This window comes from Astyanax mexicanus, chromosome 13, assembly GCF_023375975.1.
Source record: "Astyanax mexicanus isolate ESR-SI-001 chromosome 13, AstMex3_surface, whole genome shotgun sequence".
In the NCBI taxonomy this organism is placed as follows: Eukaryota; Metazoa; Chordata; class Actinopteri; order Characiformes; family Acestrorhamphidae; genus Astyanax; species Astyanax mexicanus.
In genome coordinates, this window is record NC_064420.1 from 21,664,267 (window position 1) to 21,689,805 (window position 25,539).

Genomic DNA, 25,539 nt, shown 5'->3' on the forward strand with positions numbered 1-25,539 from the left:
AGCTGATGTTTTTTCTCAGTGCAGTGGGCGGGGCTAAGCTTCTGTTTCAATGGCTTGTAGACATTGGCTGGTTCAGGGTCTATTCTCATGGACAGCAGGTCTCAAAGTGTTATGCACAACAGAACATTTTAAGAACAAAAGAAAGTAGATGACGTCCATTGTAATGGGCGCAGGGTCTGAAAGTGTTAAGTAAAACTTATCAACTTCACTTATCACCCCCCCACCCCCACCACCTCCCTCCCTAAATACTAAATAGTAGCTCACTAACTAGTGAGCTAGAACTCGATTTGGGACGCTCCCTTCGATTTTGCCAGCGGTTTACGGTGGCCGAGGACCCACCCACCGATGGAGAGAGGCTTCACGGGGAAAAGTTCACTGTAGCCTGATAACGAGGAGCCATTATCGCCGCTGGGAGGACGGAGGGCTCTAACCTGCAGACTGTGAGTCTGAGGCCGCTTTTGGTGCTTCTGAGAGCGCGGCCGGGTGGCCCTCGGATGCCGTTGGTGTAGCCGCTCTCGGGGGGCGCGACACGCTGCTGCAGCCGCTACAGCTGCAGGATGAAGGCCTGCCCGGAGAACGCGCTGCTGCTGCAGCAGAGCTTCCCGCACGGCGCGGAGGAGGACGGAGCCTTCGAGGGGCTGAAGCAGGAGGAGGAAGTGGAGGAGCAGGAACATGGAGCTGCGGAGAGGCCCTTCGTGGTGGTGAAGCTGGAGGAGGAGCAGGCGGCCTGCAGCAGCAGCGCTCGGTGCAGCAGCACCAGCACCCCCAGCAGCACCGGCAGCACCGCTGCCGCCGAGGCCAAGATGGAGCTGGAGCTCAGCCTGTTCGCTCCGGTCGAGTCTGAAGGAGACGAAGAGGAGGAACAGCAGCTGCAGCGGCTCCGCCAGCGCTCTCTGACCGACGGAGACTCCGACACGGCCGGCGTGCCCGTGTGGAGGAACCGCGGAGCCTGCGAGCGAGGTTAGCTGGCGGCTAAAGGGGGTTAGCTGGAGCCCAGTGGAGCGTGTGTTTACGGGCTGCTGCTGCTAGCTTAGCCGTGGTAGCAGCACGCTGCTGATTGTGTTTGGGTAGGAATAGGATTTTAGCTGATAATAACATTTATAAAAGCGTTAAAATTAATTTAACATGCTAATATAGTTAGCTGTTTGCTTACTGCAGAGTAGCTTATCAAACCTAGCATGCGTTGCAGTTGTAGGCTTATTGTGTTGTTTATTTACTTTACTTTGTTTCATTTTTAAAACATGTATATTATTATTTGCAGAAAATGAGAAATGGCTGAAATAACAAAAATATTGCAGAGTTTTTAGAACTCGAATAATGCAAAGAAAACAAGTTCATATTCATAAAGTTCATAGAGTTCAGAAATCAATATTTGGTGGAATAACTCTGGTTTTATTCACAGTTTTCATGCATCTTGGCATGTTCTCCTTCACCAGTCTTACACACTGCTTTTAGATAACTTTGTGCCACTCCTGGTGCAACAATTCAAGCAGTTCAGCTTGGGTTGATGGTTTGTGATCATCCATTTTCCTCTTTTGATATATTATAGGTTTTTAATTTGGTAAAATCAAAATAACTCATCACTTTTAAGTGGTCTCTTCTTTTCAAAACTGTATATAAGCTATTGCTTCTGAAATGCGTAGTCACATATTTTAATTATTTAACCAAATAATCAGCTTTAAAAAAAAAATCAACCTTTGGGGAAGTGTTTCTTAGACTGTTTTTAGACTAATTTATTTTGTTAACAAGCTGCTGCTGCTTTAGCATATTGAAAATGTGATCTACCTAAATATGCCCAAATTGGAAAGAAAAAACTTTTTAGTAATTAACAACAAGTGTTTAAAATATAGCAAGTTTATAAACAAACAAATATACTTATTACATGTCCTTGCACATATAGGCAACAGTTTATTTGTGCACCTCATTGTATTGGCTGTAGATATGCCATGTAACATTTTATATTCAAAGTAGAATAAATTAATGAAAATGTAGGTATGGTATGGAATGGTAAAAATAACCAAAAGCTGGTTTGTTGTGGTTTGTTTCCTGATTAATATACACTACTACATTACATTTTGCATGCATTTAATACATGTGTAAACATTGGACAAGCATGTTAAGGCAAGGTCTTTTTTAGTAAAATAATAATAGTAATAATAATACTATGAAGCACGCGCACACACACATATAAAAACAATTAACAAATTTTTTGGGACATTATTTCGCCAGAAATAATTGCACTAAATGATGATATTATTGCCATATATGGCAATTTCATGCTGATGCACTGATGTAATTAGCTGTAATACACAAGGGTAATAATAATTCAGCTAAACATAATTTTAAATGGCAATATGTTTCTAAGTTTTAAGAATATTTAGATATTGAAATGTTTAAACTAGGGCTAGGAGATCAAAATTCTAGTTCAAAAACTGTTTTTTTGTTGTTGTTGTTTTTTTATTTGTAAACAAACAGCATCGTTTGAAGCGAAGGAAATGCTATGGTTTTCTTTACATTTACATTACCTTCTTGTATTTAAGTGAAGGAAAAGTGTAAAACAAAAATCACTGCCACATATGAGTTCTTTACAGGTTTCTGACAGAACAAATGTCTATCTATGGACATTCACTCTGGCAGCTTCTATATATCTAAAATATAAGTAAAATAAAACGACTTGTGTTAAAGTCTACAGAACAGCTTCTTCAAGTGAGTTCGCTCTCTTTGCTATGTATACACATGGGGGATACTGAGGTCATGTCCATATATTGAACATGAATCAATAATGTAACTATTGAAAGTGCTCTGTATGTCTATAGGCCACATATATGTTCAATGATTATTATTAGATTGTGCTTCTGTCTTATGGGGCAGTGGTTTTCATATTTAAACCGATGTAATGAGGTTATTTTGCACCTTGTTTGCTATAAAAACAGATTGTAAGGTTGAAGGAGCTATTTGCTATTCTTTCTTTAAATGGTGTTTGCTCCTATTTTTGCTCATACATTTACAAAATATAGGTTTTATGTTTATATAATATATATAACTATGCATCATACAGTGGTGTGTGTGTATACATCACTATAGCAATACCTGTCATGGTCATTACACTATGCGTATGCTGGTGTAAGATAGGTGTGGTGTTTGTTGGTTGCCTGGTTGTGTGCTGGCTGCTAATGTTACAGGCTCCGCATTTCAGCCCCCTTTTATATCAGGTTTAGATTTCGGGCCGATATCAGCATATGCTGGATCAGATATCTGTATCATGAGTCCACTCCTGTAACAAGTCTTATCATGATATGACCAGTTTACACTGTTTAACTTTGACTAGTTCATCTGAAGTTTAATTAATGTATCACATCATAAATTAAAACATCTGTTTAATCATTGTTTGTATTTGTTTTGTTCTGAAATTAATAGCATCATTTCAGTTTGGGATGTCAGAATCAGTTCTGCAACAAAAAAATGCAACTTAATTACTTTCTTTTACTTTTAATCCTTAAGGTGTATATATACAGCTCTGGGGGGAAACACGTAAAAATGTTAAGTTTCTTTGATTTTACCAAATTAGAAACCTCAGGAATACAAAATAAGGGCAGGAGGGATGATTACAAGCCATTAAACCAAGTTAAACTGCTTGAGTTTTTGCACCAGGAGCGGCATAACGTTATCCAAAAGTATCCTGTAAGACTGGTGGAGGAGAACATGCCAAGATACATGAAAACTGTGATTAAAAACCAGGGTTATTGCACCAAATGTTGATTTCTGAAGACTTCTGTTTTCTTTGCATCATTTGAGGTCTGAAAGCTCTGCATCTTTTTTGTTATTTCAGCCATTTCTTATTTTCTGCAAATAAATGCTCTAAATGACTATTTTATTTGGAATTTGGGAAAAATGTTGTCCTTAGTTTATAGAATAAAACAACAATGTTCATTTTACTCAAACATATACCTATAAGTAGCAAAATCAGAGAAACTGATTTAGAAACTGAAATGGTCCCTTAATTTTTTTCCAGAGCAATATATAAATGTAAAATCCTGATCCCGGTGGGCATAGTCCCTATATTATTGCTATAAAACTATAATGATGCTATAAATCACCATCAGTAAATATTTCATTGAAAAGCATCAGATATCAGCTTCAGCACACAGTCGCCATTTTAATATCTGTGCTTTGTGCATGTGTGCGGTAATATATGGGCACTATTGTTAATCAACATTGTGTTCAGCTCCAGTCAGACTGGAAATGGTTGTCGGTCATTGATCCACTGCAGAAGCCCAGCAGCCCCCAGGCTCTGGAAACCAATAAGATACATCCATTATGTACAAAATGCAGTCAGAGGCAGCACTGAAGGGAAATATTACTGTGTTGAACTTCATGTAAAAGAAGAATTCTTAGTGTAATGGAAAATGCAGTGATTTACTTGTTTTTTCCCCTTTTTTACTTCAGACTTTTTTTAGTTTAGTGCTGGAGCTGCAGGGCTAATATACAAGAAAATAATTATTTGATCCTTTGCTTATTTTAACACGAACAGTGTATAATTTTAAGGGTAGGTTCATTTTAACATAGAGAGATAGAATATTAAATTAGAGTAATAAGCATTTGATCCCTCTGGCAAACAAGACTTAATACTTGATGGCAAAACCCTTGTTGGGAAGCACAGCAGTCAGACTTTTTTGCAGTTGATGTTTGCGCACATGTCAGGAGGAATTTTGGTCCACTCCTCTTTGCAGATTATCTCCAAATCTTTGAGATTTTGAGGCTTGGCAGCACAAAACATCAGCTCCCTCCAAAATTTTCTATGGGATTAAGGTCTGGAGACTGGATAGGCCATTCCATGACTTTAAATGTGCTTCTTTTTGAGCCACTCCACTGTTGCTTTGGTTGTATGTTTTGGGTCATTGTCCTGCTGGAAGACCCAGCCACGACCCATTGTTAATGTCCTGATGAAGGTTAGGAGGTTGTCACTCAGGATTTTACGGTACATGGCTCCATTCATTCTCATGGATGATGTGGTAAAGTAGTCTTGTGCCCTTAACAGAGAAACACCCCAAAACATTTTGTTCCCACCTCCATGCTTGACAGTGGGGACTGTTCTTTGGGTCACAGTCAGCATTTCTCTTCCTCCAAACACAGCGTGTTGAGTGGATGCCAAAGAGTTTTTGTCTCATCTGAACACAGCACCTTCTTCCAATCACTTTCAGAATCAGGTGTTCACTGGCAATTTTCAGACAGGTCTGCACATGTTCCATCTCGAGCAGGGGGACGTTGTAGGCAATGCATGATTTTAATCCATTATGGTGTATTGTGTTACCAATGTTTTTCTTGGTGACTGTGGTCCCAGCTGCCTTGAGATCATTAACAAGTGTAGTTTTAAGATGATCTCTCATGTTCTTAATGATTAAGGATACCCCATGTGGTGAGATTTAGCATGGAGCTTCAGATCGATGTTGATTCACAATAATTTTGCGTTTCTTCCATTTTCTTACTATTGCAACAGTTGTCTCCTTCTCACCCAGTGTCTTACTAAGGGTTTTGTAGCCCATTCCAGCCTTTTGTAGGTTTATGATCTTGTCCCTGACATCCTTAGAAAGCTCTTTGGTCTTGCCCATGTTGTAGAGGTTAGCATCTGTCTGATTAATGGAGTCTGTGGAGAGGAGTTTTTTATACAGGTGATAATTTAAGACGGCTGTCTTTAATGCAGATATCCATTTTCAAGAGTTCAAGCCAACTCTTAATGGTTGGTTGGGGATCAAATAATTATTTCTTTCTGCAAAATGCAAATACATTTATATAAAAAAATAAAATGTGATTTTTCTGGCTTGTATTTTTTTTAATTCTATCTCACTGTTAAAATGAACTTACCCTTAAAATTATAGACTGTCATGTCTTTGACAGTGGGCAAACTTATAAAAACAGCAAGGGGTCAAATTATAATTTCCTTCACTGTAGCTGACAGAATGGAAGCTTTTTGTGCTATTTGTGTGCTTTAAAAGTCACAATTTAGCTTTAATGCAGTTTAATAGAACCATAATTTAAAATAAATAATACGCTCTTATGAATTCAAATATTTCTGAACTGCATATTAGTGAACTTCATGTAAAAATAGAATCCTTAGTGTAATGGACGATGTATTTGTTTAGCAAATCTGTGTAGTTTCCCCCACTTTTTTTTTTTTACCTAAATCTTTTAGTTTTGCACTGGAGCTGCAGGGCTAATATAGCTGACAGTAATGGAAGCTTTTAGTAGTCAGTTAGCATGGTGCTAATCACATGTTTACACTAGGTAACACTGCATAGATGTTGCAGAACATCAGTAAGGGTGTTGTTACACTTAATTTCTTGTCAAAAACCACACTCCACATCATTTGGGAAAACTATTTTGGGACTGTGTGATGTTTTAGGTCTGCAGTTAGCAGCATGCTAAGTGGTGGAACGTTGTTTGGATGTATAATGTGTAGATTGTGTTATGCTCTTTACATATTGGGTCTGATAGAAAACAGCAGTTTCTGGTGTTGCATCATCTGTTTCCTATTAACCTATTTTAAACAATAATAATGAAATAAGTTTGTGTATTTCAAAAGTCAGTCAAAATTTAGCTTTAAAGCAGTTGAATAGGACAGTAAATTAAAATAAATAGTAAGCTCTTATAAATTTAAAATATTACTGAACTGAATATTATTGAACTTAATGTTAAAAGAGAATTACTAGTGTAATGGTTAATGCTATGGATTCCTTTGGCAAATTTGTGTAGTTTCCCCCCTTTTTTAGCTCAGAATTTTAGTTTACCACTACAGCTACAGTAATGGAAGCTTAAGTTAATCAACTAGCATGGTGCTAACTACACGGCTAAATCATCGCTCGCTCTCCTCAAATTAAAAAAATAGACTAACAAAAACCACACTTCACACCATTTGGAGAATGTTATTTTAGGTCTGCAGTTAGCACTATGCTGAGTGGAGGACTATTTGGGTTTTTCTTTTATTTCTTTGCCCCCCTATATGGCATAGTGTTTCCATCAAGCAATACCCCCCCCCCCCCCCCCCCCTTTTTTTGGAAATTAGCTACAAGAATCTCTTGAATTTTAATGTTATTTTTAAAATATAAATGTTCATTAATTTTAAAATGTTAATGTTTTTTTTTTAATATAGTGTCACATGTCACAAGACAAGCCTCCACTTAGTAAACTGAGGGGGGGGGAAATTTGGTTTAAAATTCTACCTGGAGGTGAAAATCTTTTTAACAACCAAAGCCACATGGGATGCAATCATTTACCCGTAATTGATAAGATGAATATAATGTTATAGCATGATTAAATGTAATGAAATACATCGAAAAACATAGCAGTTTCTGTTGTTGCATTAACTGTTTCCTATTAATAACATCATTTTAATTATACTGATTTACCTTGGAAGTGAAATAATGTATAGAAATTTTCATATTAAATGTATGAAAATTGGTGTGCTTTAGAAGTCAGTCACAATGCAACATTAATGTAATTGAAAAGATTAATTTAAAATAAAAAATTAACTCAAATCCAAACAGAAGAATGTTCTCAAACCAACTGGAAACACAGTGAATACTAGAATGTGGTAAAGTTTTTAAAGGGCCTGTGCAAAAAGGATGTAATGCCTGGCCAGAGTATTGGTTTTCAGTGCTGTGGTTTCCAGGGTGACTTAAAGGCCTATTGATTTGGCATGGAGTGACACTGCAGCAGTCGTTTATAATAAGAGGCAGCATATCTGTATCGATGGGTGCCGGTTTTTAGCTGATATCAGCAGAAATTGCTATATTGAATATCGGGAGGGGGAAAATAGAATCAATCCAATCCTGTAAGAAATCCATCCAGAAAGGACACACATGCAACTTGAGGTTTTATTTTAAAATGTACTTTGTGTCCAAAATGAGAAATATTATAGCAGAATTGTTACTTTTATGGCGTTTCTCAAATAATGCTTTGTTGTGTCCTTACATATATATTTTTATATAGACTTGAGAAAACGCATGAGAAAAAAGAAAAGAAGAAAAAACATCTTGAACTTCACTCTTAATTAATTAAACAGATAATAGAGAAATATAACCAAAATTACATAAGCACATGTTTTTATTCAAAGGAACGGCAAAAGATAAAACGTACATAAATGAATAGACAGTAAAATAGTTTTTTTAACTGGAAAGTTATCAGCCAACTAATCCACAGAGGCCATATTTTCTATATAATTCAAAACGGGTTGCGAAACACTTACATTTACCACTGTAGCCTGCCAAAGTGTATAGAATTTTTTCCTAAAATCAAAAAATTACTTTGTCATTCACCCAATTTGTATAAGTAGGAGAGTTTTTCTCTTTCAAACCTATAGAGGAAGGCTGGATCAGTTAAAAAAACACCCCTGAACAAAGTCAAAACGGCTAAAAAAGTACTGATAAAAAAAGGTATTTCATGATGTATATAAGCATTTTTTTTTATTGCATTCCACAGGCCAATCAGAGGGAGACGTTTCACAGAAGCGCACTCGAGGACGTCCCAAAAGGCAAAAGAAACCTGCTGCTAGACGAGGAAGACCAAAGAAAGTCGCAGCTGAAGGAGAAACCAGGGTATGAAGAACAAACTCATGTCTGATCTAAAAATGCCGGTTTTGGCATACAGTTCTTAGGAGAACCTTATGAAGAACCAGTTCTTGATCAGTGTTGATCATGATGTACGTAAGTCTTAGGACTGGTTTCTTAAGACACAGATGCATCTTGAATCTTGATTATTCTTATTTTTTTAATCCTTAAAATAAACTTTAGTAAATGTTAGATTTTATTTTCCCAAGATGTAGATTAGTTCTAGTCCAGAACTAGACAGCAGTTAATCCATGTTGGGGGAAACCAGCCCCAGTAGTTTAGTTGGACTAGTTTTAGTTCTTTACTTATTAATATAGTTTTTCATGATTTAATTTAAAGTAGCTGGACCATACTATGTATGTGTATTTAAAAAGTGTGTTTCATATTTAATTTGAAGAACAGAATCATGGTTGTAGTCGTTCGCATGAGTAAGGATGTCATGGTACACTTGGCTTTTTTTAGACAGGGTCCTTGTGAAGATGTTTTGAACATCTCAAGTTGGCTCCCATGTTTTTTTTCTACTGGCAAATCTTTCTAAGACCAGAAACAATAATCGAACAGCTTATCATACTAACTTATAGACTGCAAAAGTTGGCAAGCTTCACACATCAGGTGAAGAACAATTCGGGAAAGATATGACATGTACAGCTCTGGAAAAAAATAAGAGACCACTTAAAAATGTTTAGTTTCTTTGATTGTACCAAATTGAAAACCTCTAGAATATAATCAAGATGAAGATGGATGATCTGTTCCAAAAATTCAAGCAGTTCAGCTTGGTTTGATGGTTTTGGAGTAGCATAAAGTTATTCAAAAGCAGTGTGTAAGACTGGTGGAGGAGAACATGCCATGATGCATGAAAACTGTGATTTAAACCAGGGTTATTCAACCAAATATTGATTTCTGAACTCTTAAAACTTTATGAATTTGAACTTGTTTTCTTTGCATTATTTGAGGTCTGAAAGCTCTGCATCATTTTTGTTATTTCAGCCATTTCTTATTTTCTGCAAATAAATGCTCTAAATGACAATATTTTTATTTGGAATTTGGGAGAAATGTTGTCTGTAGTTTATAGAATAAAACAACAATGTTTATTTTACTCAAACATATACCTATAAATAGGAAAATCAGATAAACTGATTTAGAACCTGAAGTGGTCTCTTACTTTTTTCCAGAGCTGTATGTGTTTGGATTACAAGTCTAGTTTACTGTGTATAAACAATATAATTTTTTTTTGTTTTGTTTTCATAAAAAAACAAAATGCATATATTTACTACGATGCTGTACATCTTTTGGGTGGTGGTTCACATATAGTGGTGAAGGAAGTGTTGACTCTGCTCTTCCTGGTCTGTTTTATACTTGCACCCCACATGTTAAATGACTGTTCTGGTGCCAAAATGCACAATGCATAACCCGTCTGTTAAGCCACCTGCCCAGAGAAAGCCTTAAATTGGTACAGCTGAGTGCAAAAGTACAGATCGGTTTTACAAGAAGGAAGAACCCCCGATCTGGGTCTTAAGCCCTCAAACACTGGCTTTAAAAGACGGAAGCAAAGGCATCCAAAACCATATTTTCGGCTTGAGGAGCTCCGGCCGTGTGTGCAGTTGAAAAGGTAAAGCCAGTTTAATCCACAATATATTTTTCATCCTAGGCTAAAATAGTTCTGCAGACCTTTAGTCTTATCTTGTCATCAGTGTGTTAGACTGCACCTTGCTAGCAGAGATTAGACTAACAGAAGAGATGTATTGGTAGATTTGGCAGTCACCTTGATTCCTTGATTGTTGTTTTCATTGTTCAGTTCAATAAATGTAATTACTGTCCCCTCACTCCATCATCTGCTGCTGTTGTAGATGGAAGTGATTGTGGAAGCCGAAGAAGAAGAGGAACCTCGTGAGCACGTACCTCCTCAGAAACGAGCTCGGTCCATGTTCTGGGACTTCTCTCCACCCAAGATCCCCCACACTGGAGTCTGGGAACATTTTGAATATTTCATAAATCCAGATGGGGAGGTGGAGGATGACGGTTTTCCCACATGTAAGTTGTGCCAGCAGAAGGTGGCATGCAAAAGAGGAAACACATCCAACATGCTGAGACACCTACAGGATCACCATGCAGCTGCTTATTACAAAGCCAAGGTGGGTTGAGTTTAGTTTTTTTTTTTTTCCTCTCTCTGCAAATTTTTCCCCAATTTGCACTTTGTTTAATAGAGAAGAACATGATACACATTGCATCAGGACATGCAGAAGTGAAAATCTGGTGTTGGTCTAGTTCTGCACAAATATATATGTATTGTATTTTTTGGCTGAAACCGAATACCAAACACGTTTTTTGTTACCTAAATTAGATACTCTGAATGTATTTTTGTCCTATTTATTTAAAAAGAAAATTACCATTATAAAACGTCGATTTATGAATATTTTATTGAACTCTGAATGTTTTTAACATCCCAACAAACCACAAAACATTGTTACTAATAAATATGTATTTTACAGTGGTGGCCCACACAGTTATAAAACCCTGCATATGTCTTTTCATTTCAGATAAGGAGATTCCGCAGTTGCTAATAGCTGGGTTAAAAATAAATATACATATTGTTTTATCTGATTGTTTTTCTAAGCTGGATTACTCACTGAGTTGATGACAGACCATAGTCCTTGTGTAAACTGTCTTCACATGGCCTTGTGGTTAAACGGAGACCAACTGTCTGTTGATAGCTGTCTCAGTTCTCTGTCAGGGGCACTACACTTCCGCAGTTCTGAGTTACGCCTTTTGTGTCGCCAATGTTACGATTTCATTTCTAGCTTACATAACGTCTAGAAAAGAATTTTTTTTTAATCGATTCAGAATCGGCCACATCCAAAGCGAGATGCAGCTGAAAATGGACAATTCCCCACCCCTAGTATTTTCACTTATTGACTATGTTCACACAGACAATTTTAGTCAAATACCATTGATCACAAACATTACCACCCATTGTACTGTCCACTTTGGGTGGCAATGCCTTCTATGGCATATCTCACTACACACATGATACTGTGAATTAAGAAATGCTAAGTAAAACTTTGGATTTGCAATGCCCCATGTAACTGGCATTTATTATCACTGGCACCTATTATTAGCCCTTGCTAGAACTCTACCAAAGCAATATTTGATTTAACAATGCAAATCTGATTGTGCACAAAAATTATTGTCTCTCAGAAAATGGACAACATGTGGCCAGACTGGGAATCCTCAGATTCAGAGAAGGAGATGAAAATGGAGGAGGATGTGGACGATTTGGAGAAGCTGTGGCACAGCGATGAAGAGAAATACAAAATCGAATCAGATGAGGACGATGACAACGATGATGAATCGGATGCTGATTACACTGATAGAAGATATCCAAAATCCCCTCGACAGAAGAGGCAGTTCAGGTCGGCCGTGTGGCAGTACTTCCAGTGTGACGACGACAATGCTAACAATAAGGACAAAAACCCGAGCTGTAAGATCTGTGGCTGGAAACCGTCTCCTGGATCTTCTTGCAATACAAGCAACATGCGATACCACCTTCAGACGCACCATCAGATCGTGTGTCCGGTGTCTAAGGTATGGAGATCTTTATTTTAAAGGTATTGCTGACTGTTACACAGGCTTCTCTGTTTTAGTGGATACTTGTGCAGTAATAAACAAGAGAGAGTGCTGTATTATTGTGTGATTGGCACTTCTTCTAGACTCTGCACATTACAATATTGTCATTTAAAGCTCCACTAGGTAGGATTGAGATTTTGTGCTCGCAGGCTCCCCCTACAGTTGCAGAGTGTAATAAATGTTTCAGGCGGATTAGTTTCTCTTACTCGTTTTCTGGATTTCAGACATATTTGATCTCTTTCCAGCTTCTGCCAGAGTGTCTGTATGTTAGTTTGTAAAGAATGAACCAGTAGTCCTTGTAGAACCGTTAGAACTAAAGGTCGGAAAGCAGGTCGCAGTTCTCGCAAGCGTTGGTCTCGGCCGCCTCGGAAAACTTACAGAGTCTGGTTTGAGCTCAGAGGAGCTCCGGCACAGACACGAGAGCACCACTATTCCTCTAATTACACCTCAATGCAGCGCTGCAGTGAGTTTCAAGCTGTAATTTTGCATCTTTAAAAAGATAAAAAATCAAGGAAATCCTACCTAGTGGGGTTTTAAAAAGCATCAAAACTGACTGTATTACTGTATTAATTATAATACAGTAATACAGACTCCTTCCCAGAAATACAGGGAAATACCAGCATTTACGAAAACTAAACCATGAATTTTAATTATGATTATGGATGTCCTTATCACTACGAATAAAGTATTATGCAAAGTATATAGTAAATGATAATATTGCAATGTTTTGAGTTACTAAGGTAACAGAGATTTAATAGAGGAAATGTGTGATGGAGAGAGTGAGTGAAAGAGACAGAGACAGTCAGAAAGTCTCTGTGCTGTAGATAATTTGGAGGAAAATTAAGCGTGGCTCGATAGGTAGCTTGCTGGATTTGTGCCCTTACTAACCAAGATCAGTGTGACACCATGAGCAGTGAACACTCACACAGCCTCTGTTTAGTAACCAATTATTCTTTAAGATTAGTATAGTATTAGGTTAGTATAATATGACTTTGGCACAATTTTTTTTTAATTTTTTTAAGAATACAAAATATTAGTCATTGAGAGATCTGCAATTGCCAGAAGCCTATAAAACATCTTACAAATTAAGTAAATACATATACATACAAATAGATGTACATACAAGTAAAACAGCAATGAATATAAGTTCACTTTACTTTCATGGTATTTTAGATCTTGCTTGATTTTTAATCACCTGTATTGTTTTTCTTTTCTATTTTCTCCACCCAGCCTGGACTGTCTACCAGTCTTGAAATAACATTATCTGAAGGAGATGAACAGTTACAACTCCACCCACCAAAAAACCCTCGTAAATCTGGTGTGTGGAAGCTTTTCGGATATGTCATGAACGCACAGGGAGTCGTCGAGGAGAACGGGTTCCCCATCTGCAGATTGTGCCATCAAGTCGTCGCCTCCAAAGATGGTAATACGTCAAACATGCACAGCCATTTACAGCGCCATCATCAGTCCGTGCACGCAGAACTGAAGGTAAGAACTGATTTAAATGATTCATTAAATTTGCTTTACCTTTCAAAAGTTTGGAATGAATTTTGATCATATAAATATCAAATGTAGAAGAGGAATGTGTAAAATATTGGTGTATAGAAGTATCACAGTGTTATGTTTTGCAATACTGTATTAGGTCACAAAAATGCATTATTAATTTTAATTATTAGTTTAGCTACATGTACAGATTGGTGGCAGAGAGCTTACTTAAATGTTATTTATACGATGGTGTGTTTTTGTAAAAATACAAAACAATATATATATATATATATATATATATATATATATATATATATATATATATATATATATATATAAATATGTATGTTTGTATATATATATGTGTGTGTGTGTGTATATATGTGTGTGTATATATATCATAACCCCTACATTGTGATGCATATTATATTGGCAAGTTTTTACCAATACACATTACTAATATAAATACAGTGCAGATAGATTACATTCAGTGTTTAATGTACTTTGGCAGCAGCAGCAGGAACTTTAAGTTTGCTCATTCAAATGAGACCTCCAGTGTGAAATGGACTTGGGGCAAACTGAATGGTAATGAGTATGAACTTTTGTCGAATGGCCCACCTCCATTCGCCCACAGCTTTCTAAAATACAGCTCTTTTAGCCAATGCTGCCAACAGGCTTACAATGCTAGCAACAGGGGCATAGAGATGCCCCTGTACGTACTGTACTTTTCGTACTGTAAGGCGAAATCCTTTAATTTTCCCAAAAATTTAATCAGAAAATCTAAGTTTACTATAAATAAACGGAAGCGATTTATTCACCCAAATAAACAGTTTTTAGGAGAGAAATCCTAAAAATAGATTTAGATTAATATCCAGGGCTATTATTATTATTATTATTTTTTTTTTATAGAATTACAGTTTTGTTTGCGTAACTTTGCTTAGCAGTGGCCAGACTTGCTGATTTTAAAAGGAAAACGTGACGACACCCCTGTTCCTACTACTAGTAACTAGTTACTAGTGTTGTATAAAACGGGCCTTATAATCTGGTGCGCCTAATAGTGTGAAAAATACGGCAACTCGCCAGTTATCGTTTCGTTTGTGCTCTGTGTATAAACAGTGTTTTTTAATAAACTACCTGTGCGCTCTCAAAGTTCTTAGTGATTTATTTCAAATATCAGGGCTCTTAGAATTCTACCAATAAAATGTGGAGCTACTTTGAGCTTGTTAATGGTGTTAAATAGTGATTTCTTTGCATGAGCAATTCTATGCACCTGTCGCTAGCATAGTATGCCTAAGCAGCATCAACTAAAAGTGCTTTTTAAAAATTAATTAATTTATTTATTTTTATAAATATATATTAATATCATATATATATATATACTTATACCTTATCATGATTGACTACTACACCCTAAGTCCATTTCACACCAGAATTCTCCTTTAAACTTCAGGGACTTTAATCAGCCCAGCTTGGAAGTATAAGCTTTGGAGCAAATGAAAGAAGTGATGACAGGAGCGCTGGAGAAGCAACAGCAAGACACCTAATAAAAACCTTCTAAAGAGAAGGTTTTGTGTTTTTGCTAGTGTCCTTGTTACTATTGGTAGCATGAGGCAGTACCTGCAGCCCTTAAAGTTTGCACAGATAGATAGCCCAGCTCCACCAGGATGGCACACCTATATGTGCTGTCGCAACAAGGTGGTTTACTGTCTCTCCCAGTACAGTTTTAAAACCATAGAGGGGTTTTGTAATTCTCTATATGAACACCATATATACCACCACACTAACGCCACGAACACTTTGTCTGTTTGTGTTGACAGTAGATTAAGATGTAAAATAAATGGGAGACGATGCCCTGGTCTGACTTGTCTGACTGTTGAAGGTTTTTCTTGTGATTCTCTTTTACGGTTGTAGCACATAATTGGCAATGCGAGACCCGAGCCAAGATTACCTCCGGAGCCAGCGGACATTCACGCACCTGAAAAGCACCACAATTCACCTGTGTGGAAATATTTTGGCTTCCTGAAAAATTCAGAGGGTGTGGTGAAGGAGGACAGTTTTGCACTCTGCAAGATGTGCCTTCGTAAAGTTGCAGCAAAGGATGGAACCACTTCCAACATGTTGAACCACCTGCGGCGCCATCACGAAACGGAGTACGAAGAAGTGAAGGTAAGACTGTTGCACACTCTACTCTGAAGTTTCTGAATACCACTGGAAGAAAGATTATGCACAAGAAGGCATATAGATACTCTAGGTGTAGTAGTCAACGGTTGTCGGTTATCATGTATGATAGTTGCAGACCAGGGTTCAATTCCCCTGCAAGGCTGCACCAATAAGAGTACTTGGGAAGACTCCTAACTGTGTAACACATTTCACGTGCAATAATTTTGGAAAAGAGTATCAGACAAATGTCAAAATGTTAATGTAAATATTAATTATACCAAAGTATGGCCACTCTCCAAACCAAGGCTCCAGACTAACACCGTCCCATCTTCCTGGGTTCGATTAAAAATAGCACACAGAAAGAGCTAAAAGCTCTTATCAGATCGCAGTGGCATGTGTGTTAAAACTTTTGGGTTTTTTTTGGTTGGTGGATCAGGGTTTTTGGGTTAGACCTTTCCCAAAGGTTTTACAATGCCAGACAATAAATACAAGTTAGTTGTTTTCGTTTTTTTATTTTTTTTTTCGTTATTTTTTTTTATTTGCATTTTTTATTTATTTTATTTATTTATTTATTTTTTTATGCTTTCAGCATAAAAAAGTGGAATTGGCGCATTCTTTATGGCTCTAAGGGGGAAACTTGCTTTTAGCGGCCATAAGCCTCAAGGGGGTTCCTCTGTGATTTTATTCTCATCCGGAGCTACCATGTACATGTTTTTCTCAGACGTCCTCTAAGAAAATTACAGGTTGAATTACCCACTGTTTTTCACTGAACTCTGTGGTCCACTGGTAATTCTAGTCCCGTCCGGATCCACATCTCTGAGTTTCGTCACCTCACATTTAATAAAATAGCTATTTATCCACTCTTTTGCACTGTAATTACACTTTGGGCACTCTTTTCATGGAGATGCATGTAAACACAACAGCGAGTGGAAATGGAGGAGCTACTGAACGTGATGTCATGTGACCGAGAAAGCCTAAAAACTTTCATTTTGCAGTTCAGATGCAAGAGTTTTATCACTGAGTAGAAGTATAAAATAATTTTCACAGACGTCCCCCTGAGAAACCAATCCTGTCCTGGGCTATAAACAAACGTGTAGGCATGGCATTTAGATAGCCTTGATTCTGCATTAAACCCTATTGTCAGTTGCACGAGCAGTTTTTTTTTTTTTTTTCTTGTGTTTTTGTATTTTTGTATTTGTGTACATTTTAAGTATTATTTTTAGGAGTATCCCCGATATTTTCAAGGGATCTGAATCAAGTGGAAAAAATATGGGTCATTGATTTCTCAAAGATGTAACATATGTTGTTACTCCACAAGTTCACAATAGACTCGGTTGCACTGAGAATGCTCTTGCTGCGACAAGTGTCTCATGTCCCGAGTTGTGTGTGTGTGTTCATGGCCGCTTGCGCTGTCGCACTGTTTATCAACACTGTTTTATGGCCAGTTATCACAAAGGATAATCCAGCAAACTACCAATCGAGCCATACTCTACTTTTATCCACGCTTCATTTTCCTCCAAACTTTCGAAAGCGTTGCTGTACTGAAGTCTCTCAGTACTGAGCTTGTACTGAGCATTATGAGTTGTGATGAATGCTCAATTTTGTTTAATTTGTGCACAGCTGTCGACATGTGCAGTTACAAGCACGTGCCCAGCCATGTGGAGGCCTTGCGGTTACCTCGTGTTTACTCTGTAGACATTGACCACAGCACAGAAGTACCAATAATACCTCGAGTGTATTATTGCTTTATTAGAACGGCACTACAGAGGTAAATGTATGAGTGCAATAGCACTGCTTGAGTAACTTGATGATTCAAGTTGCCCTGCGGAGGTAAATGTAGGGTTCTTAGTTGCCTTTTTTTTTTTTTTTCTTTTTCAAAAAATTAGTTTTAAGTGTGTGACACAGCACCCAGTGAAACTCACTGTATAACTATGGAAGTCTAGAAACTCAGACCACAGACCTCTTAGGCTCAGACCTACTAGAAAAAAGACTTAACAAAGTAATTACTACAAATTAACAGTTAGTAGTATAATGTGACCTAATTTGCCATTTGAAACAATATAACAACGTTCCTAAAGTAATGTAAAAGACCAAGTCAATCAAGCTAACAGTTAAGAATATTGCATAGTATATTTTGAATACAATATTGCGTGGTACTTTAGAAATAGTGGTTACATGCAGAGCATGGGAGGTATTTTGGTTACAGACAAACTCAAAGACTGTCTTTGTGCTTTTCTTTAAATAACCAACCAGAACAAAACACTTCATATTTACATGGAAATTGGAATTTGGCACTATTTACATTTGTATACCTTCGACTATTAAGACCATTGTTCATCACGGTCTCTGACCATCACGGGGCAATTCTAAACCCATCAGGAGCAGGAAGGGGAGTGTCTCTTCATAATGTAGATATTTCTCCTAAAGTTCAGAAATGTTCTATTTAGGTTACCTTTAACATTTCTTCACTGAGACCATTGTACTTCTCGCACTGAGGCCATTAAATGTTACCAAACAGACATTCACATTACATATTAACAAGAAACATTTCAGATCCAGCATTTAAAAAGATTCTTCAACTCTGAAGACATATTCAAGCGAGAGGTGTCAACTGCCCTTTGGCTAGGCTTCAGACTTAATTTGATTTGCAATTGATTGATGGTACATTAAACACAATGCCCAAGGTGAGAAGAGTGGAGGTGTGCAAAGACAATTAGGGTACCCCATTGAATAGCCTTACACAGTGTTAGCCTAAAAATTAGATTTCGGTTCATCTCTAATTAGAGCTTTATTAACATTAACATTAATGTAAGGAAAACAGAACATTACAAATTTACCATATTAGTTCTTCTTGTTACAGCACTGTGAGTAAAACCCACAATCTAATTATGAAGCAAAGAGGACGAGAAAGTGGCTTTCTGAATGGAAGATAAAGTTTGAATTTGCTGAATTTGATGCATCTGCTAAGATCATGAACTGCTGGATCTGCAGACAATTCCCAAGCAATTGTTCCCAAGACAATACTCTCATTCGAGGGGTCAGTGGTGCGAAATTGCAGATCCGATCTCTTCAAGAACATGCAGTTACAACTGCACACAAAAACTGTGAGCGTGCCTTTAAAGCAGCACATGAACAACAAAAGCAACATCAAGAAGCTTTAAAGCGCCTGAGAAACCCGAAGCAACTCCATGTGGCTTTAAAGCGCCTGAGAAACCCGAAGCAACTCCATGTGGCTTTAAAGCGCCTGAGAAACCCGAAGCAACTCCTCACAGCATTGAAGTGCCTGAGCAATCTGAAACAACACCACACATCTCTACAGTTGAGTAGATGGGCTGCTCTATCAACAACAAGATGGAGAAGCTCTCTAACATAGCCTACTTCATTGCTAAAAAGGAGGTTCCTTTCACAATGTTTCCAAAGCTGGCTGACTTGCACCGCTCAAACGGACTGGATCTGGGAAACACTTACAAGAATGATGAGGCCTGTCGCAAGTTTATAGGCATAGTAGGAACCAGCATGGCTGAAGATTTTACTGAAGAGATCAAACGTTCCAGATTCTTCTCTGTCATGTCGGACTCCACTGCAGACAAGTCAGTCCAGCATCAAGAGATGATCTACATCACCTATGTTAAAGATGGATTACAAGCCAACCGGTTTGTCAGACTCTGTGGTCCACTGGTAATTTTAGTCCCGTCCGGATCCACATCTCTGAGTTTCGTCACCTCACGTTTAATAAAATAGCTATTTATCCACTCTTTTGCACTGTAATTACACTTTGGGCACTATGCATCATGGAGATGCATGTAAACACAACAGCGAGTGGAAATGGAGGAGCTACTGAACGTGACGTCATGTGACCGAGAAAGCCTAAAAACGTTCATTTTGGAATTTCCAAGCATTACACCAAATCTGCATCCACACAGGAATTGCATAGAATTGAAGAAGCAATGGCTGTTAATCTGAAGAAGCCAGGCAACACCTTTCAAACAAGGTGGCTACCTCACATTCAACATGCATTTGAAGCACTATTGCGCAATGATGGTCCACCTTCAAGCAAGTGTTCCAAAGAAGGGTCGGGACAAACAAAATCACGCATGCCTCAAAGAATACAAAATGATTCTCTTCATTCACCTTTTGCTGGATGTTCTTCAGGAACTCCAAGAGCTTTCTCTCATGTTCCGGAGAGATGACCTAATCTTACCTATGGTCTTGGATGGATTACAAAGGTTAACAGTCTCACTGATGGCCATGCAGGTAAATTAAATGTTAGGTTCTAACTAGTGCTGGACGATATGGCCAAAATTCATATCACGATATATTCCTTAACTTTGGTCGATACGATATAATTTCGATATCGATATAAATACTTAGAAGGCCACAGAAAACTGCGAAGAATCCCTGCAATGGAAATATGTACCTACTACTGTCTGAAAAATGTATTGCTTTGAAGTCTTTGAAACCTCCTTTCACGAAAACATTATAATACTTAAGAAATAAAAAATAGTCAAGATAAATCAATGCTCAATTTTATTTGCATATAGCAAAATAAAAACATGACATCCCTGTCAAACATAAGCCTATATAACTATTACCAATAAAAATAACTTTAAATTAGGACAAAAGCAGAGCTTCTTATTCTTTTGTAAACAAATTTAACAGATCAAAACAAAAGTGTTTCAACTAGGATAAAGAATAAAAGAAGCCTTTATATACATAAAAGCAACAAGATTTTCCCGTCAAATAAACAAACCTATAGGCTTGATCAACTATAAATAACTTAGTTACAATATAAGCTACAAAAGTGCTTCAGCCAAAATACAACTCTTTATAAACATAAAAGGAACATGATATCCCCGTCAAATAAACAAACCTAAAGGATTCATAAACTTTAAATAACTTAAATAACTTACAACATACGCTATAAAAGTGATTCAGCCAGTATAAGGAAAATATTGTATGTAGTGGAACTGATTGAGGTGGTGGAACAGATTAGATGTTTTAACGTTACCGCTGCTGGTCGGCTCCACTCTCCGGCACAATTTGCAGCAAACTGAAGTTTAGCAGACCTTCGAGAGTCGAACCAAATCCTCACCACTGAATTAGACCTCCCTCCTTCAATTAATCACTTGTGGAAGCGGCAGGGGCATTCATTTTGCATCAAAAATGTCCCGTGCTGGGAGCCAAGAGGACCCGCGGCTGGCTACGTGCCTATGTGATTACATCATCACGCACAGAGATAGTCCAGCTACGGAGGCTGATTGTGTTCAGCTGTGCGGCGAGCTGACGCCAGTAAAACGCCTGTCCGTGACTGATTCTGTAAATAATACATATCGATATACCACAAAAATGATATCACCGTTATTGAAACATTTCTTATCGCGATAAATACCGATATCGAATTATTGTCCAGGCCTAGTTCTAACTTAACTTTTGTAAAATAACCAATTCAAATAACTCCACTTTCATTTCATATGGGCTATTCTTCTCCTACATTGTTCTACAGACCAATCCAGGTCCAAAGCTGCAGCAGGCCCTGGATGAGATTGGACCATGGCCTGGAAATACTTACTGTGAGGTCACACTGGAACGTAGCCAAGCTGACGTCAAGGCCTTCACCTCCATTAAGTCAAAGCTCGTCAATGACTTCTGCGATTTTGTCACAAGACGCTTCAAGAATCTTAACGCAGGAGTCATTGAATCGGGATCCGTCCTGTTGGACTCCTCTAGCTCTTGCCAGCGCAGACGTTCTGCCATTAAGTGGGTCAAATCCAACTGGAGAGCTTGTTTGTCATATGAAACGTTAAACCATCTCCTACTGATCTCTCTTCATGGTCCTGCTCCATCAGATTACAGTTCAGAAAAAGCAGTCGCTTTGTGGTGGCAGAGTGGAACTCGCAAAAAAAGGTCCTGTTACAATAAGTGACTTAACGACTTGATAAAGAAACTAATTGTCAGTGCCTCACTGTTGCAATAGGGTTTTCTTTAAATTTCTACGCTATTTTTGTAGTTTTGTGGAGATGTCTAAGAACGTTGTACTTGGTCCCAACCTCATTTTCTTTTTTGTACCCTTACCTCTTGTTTTCAAGAGTAACCCTTTCCTTTGAAACAGAGTTAGAAGGACAAGGGGTGAAATCGTCTTCTTAAAAATTGTGACAATCCTTCAAGCACCCGATACAGATATAGCTATAACAGTGGAGCGCTAATTTTCGGCAACCTAGCATTGTAGGTCTTTAAAAAAGGGGGCAGGTGGTGCATCAAATAATTATTTTTGTCCATTGTTTAATTCCTCTTTAATGGGGAGCTGCAATGAACTTTTATTTACTTTTGCCTATATCTGTTGCACCATTTAAGGTGGAATGGAAAATTCATCTAGCTGGCTAGCTACTGAGATGAACTACTAGCAATTTTTAATGCTTGTTATGAAAAAAAAATGGCAGTACTTTTTGAATCTATATATTTAACTATGGTAATACAGTGGTTATCATAGTTTTAACAAGAAGAAATATTTATGCGTTTCTTCGGTCTCTTGTGCCGCCATCTTGCCAGTGGTTCTCAGCCCTCTGTTTGGAGTGTGTTGGATTGGGCCCAAGTTTAACTGTATAATTGCAGTGCATATATTTTATTTTTACCAGAGTAAAAGTCACAAGACATCTTTGTTTAGAACTGATAACTAGGGATATACAATAATATTGGCATAATAAGGATATTGGCCGATGCTGACTATTCTAAAAATGTATGTATCGGCCGATACTGATTTAATGCCGATATGGTGCATAGCTCAATGTGTCCTTAAAACATTTATTTATGAAATTTATTATTATTATAGAAAGATATGTATGTGTAGTATTTTATATCAGAATCAGCCCAGGTTCTGGTGGATCCACATTGGTGCATCCCTACTGATAACTGATCAGTCCAGATAGCTTAGCTTTACTGTCTTACATGTTCTTAATCAGTTATTTTGTTTTGTGTTTCAACCACATTTGGTATGATTCCATTGGTTGTAAATAAAATTAGTAAATACAAGAACAGTATAATTGTGTAATTGGTGTTCTTACCAATGATTGTCTATGTTTTTTTTTTATATATATGACAGTAAAAATACACAAATGAATGCATGTACAATTTATATGTTTGTTAGGATGAAAGATTGTCAGTTTGGGGCAGTTCCCAAAGTTTCAAAAGTTCTGGGAAGGTTTTAAAAAGAGTTAGTCTGGAGCCCTGGTCTAGAAATAGTAATATCCATTGGTTTATCTAAAGAAATAAGTGGAATAAGTTTTGGGATTTCAGCACTTAATCTTACTGCTTACTTCTTTTTACACATAAAGTTTGGACTTTCCAAGAAGTTTTCTGTTGTGGTGGGATTGGTGAGAAATTGGGTCACTGAAGGGTCCTAAATAATGACAAATTGAACCTTGTTTGAAACTTTGAGATTTACTAAAGGTTTTTCCAAAAATATTACAATAAAATGATTGATGGTTTCATATTTTCTGGAGAACTCTTGTAACACTTTAGTAATTCTACCCTGACTTAAGCTAGAGAACTACAAGTTTCACCTGTTTACAGAGCATGTCATCAGTAAATCAGTAAAACACCCGATTTTATGAAGATTTGTAAATTCTGAGAAGCCCAGAAGTCCCATAACTCTTGATTAATTGTGTAGAATGGTATCCACACATTCTTATTAGCTAGAAAACTGCAGCTATAGGTCCAAATATAATTATTTTCTTTGTTTTAAATTGAACTCTGCATACCCCAGGTTGTCATCGACTGCTATGTTCTAACAGCTGTTTCTCTGTCTACACTTTAGCTAGCAAATGATTCTTTGCCTTCGGGAAGTTCGGAAGAAGGAAACGACTTGCCAGAGCTCTTCCCACCCACTGGACTGCCCCTGTCTCCAGTGTGGGACTACTTTGGTTACCAAAAGAATGCAGATGGAGTAATCGAGGAGAATGAGCACCCCAGATGTAAAGCGTGCAGGCGCGCCATCATTTCCAGACAAGGAATTTTATCCAACATGCTGAGACACCTGAAATTCCACCACAATTCTTTATTTGCTGAGCTGAAGCTCAAAACTGGCAGTCCCAGACAGTACAAGGAAAGGATGCGCCCCCCTCCTATTCAAGCCACGGCCGAAGAACTTCATCCACCCAAAATTGCTCTGAGGTCAGCAGTTTGGAAACATTTCGGATATCTCAAAAATTCAGAGGGCATTGTTGTGCCCGATGGTTTCCCAGTCTGCAAACTGTGCCTCCGGAAAGTTAGTACCCAGCGAGGAAGTACAACAAACATGATGGTCCATCTGCAGAACTACCATCAAGCTGAGTTTGCAGAAATGAAGGTAAATATGTTGTCTTACCTTCATTTTGGGCTAGGGGCTGTGGTAAAACTTTTAAATGTGACCCCTGGCAGAAGTTGTTGGGTTAGCTACAATGCAAGTTTAGACCTGGATTCAGAATTGGGATGCAAACAGATGCAGCAGCTGGCCTTGATGGTGTTGGGGCAGTTTAGCCGCAATGCTAACTGCGGGCTTAGGAGTGTGTTAGCTACAAAGTTAACCCAAGTTTTTCAATGCTGGATTACTTCCTTATGGTTGTTGATGGGCACGATGGCAGTTTTTCTAGTCCTCACTTTTGAAGCTCAGAACTTACAGTAGCAAGAAGCTATTAACATCCTAAAAACATGTTGGTCCCAGGGCAAAGGGTTTTTCTGAGCTTGATTACTCACTGAAAATTGTTAACGGGCACAATGGAATCACAATTGTTTTTTGGATTGAAGCTTAAAACAAAAGCAAGTAGTTTGTACTGGATCACTGGAGGCGAATTCTGCCTGATATTAAAATTATTGGTTAGCCCTAAATATAAGCATAGCGGTCATCAATTTTTCAGGGAAAAAAAGATTCTGGCTACTTAAAATCATAACCCTGTGGTCTAAAACAACCTGGAAGTTCATCACATTCAAGTTGTAAGAGTTTTACCCAAGCAAGTAGTAAATTTCTTGTTTTTACTACAGCTGACCAATGAAGAAAATGAACCCAGTGATGATGGTGAAACTCAAGGTCAAGCTGAAGATCGTTCTAAACTTTTCCCACCAAGAGATCTTCTGGAGCCTGTGTGGGAACATTTTGGGTACCCAAAAGATGCAGAGGAAAATGTCCAGGTGGACGGACATCCTATGTGTAAACTGTGTGGGAGCAAGGTGTCTTGTGAAGGAGAAAACACCCAGTTTTTATACAGGCATCTTTGGAAGAAACATAAGTCTGTCTACTATGAAGTCAAGGTTTGTGTTTCCACCCAGCACCGTCCAAAACTAATAAACTATTCAGACTGCTGAACTCTTTCTTGCTGGTGTTCATTTGTTAATGTTGTGTCTTTATGTGTTGAAATCTCAGGTGGCCACAAATTCTCTGAGAGAAGAGGATGGAGTTGCACCTCCAGATCTTTATCCACCAACACAGAGGGTGAAGTCTGTGGTCTGGGAATATTTTGGTTATTTGAAAGATGCCAACGGCATCGTTGTGAGCGACGGCTTTCCCATCTGCAAAATTTGCCAGTTGAATGTCGCCGCCAAAGGAGGAAATACAACCAACATGTTCAAACATCTCCAGGATCATCATAAAGCTGTCTATGAGGAAATCAGGGTAAATTCTCCTTATTTTTATTTTTTT

The 25,539-nt window shown here is 37.9% G+C and overlaps 1 protein-coding gene across 5 annotated transcripts in view; it reads left to right on the plus strand.

Moving 5' to 3' along the window:
• Window positions 1-298: 298 nt before the first annotated feature.
• LOC103043043 (uncharacterized) overlaps window positions 299-25,539 on the plus strand; it is a 39,834-nt gene continuing 14,593 nt past the window's right edge. For 4 of the 5 annotated variants that reach the window (XM_007234059.3, XM_022677500.2, XM_022677501.2 and 1 more), the window contains exons 1-9: window positions 299-960; window positions 8,476-8,591; window positions 10,451-10,735; window positions 11,799-12,185; window positions 13,458-13,715; window positions 15,624-15,878; window positions 23,683-24,213; window positions 24,885-25,151; window positions 25,264-25,512. In XM_007234059.3, the coding sequence (XP_007234121.3) occupies window positions 558-960; window positions 8,476-8,591; window positions 10,451-10,735; window positions 11,799-12,185; window positions 13,458-13,715; window positions 15,624-15,878; window positions 23,683-24,213; window positions 24,885-25,151; window positions 25,264-25,512 (2,751 nt within the window). In that variant the 5' untranslated portion in view covers window positions 299-557. Of the gene's footprint in view, window positions 961-8,475; window positions 8,592-9,812; window positions 10,213-10,450; window positions 10,736-11,798; window positions 12,186-13,457; window positions 13,716-15,623; window positions 15,879-23,682; window positions 24,214-24,884; window positions 25,152-25,263; window positions 25,513-25,539 lie in introns of those variants that run through there. The other variant, XM_049486482.1, reaches the window with a different exon arrangement.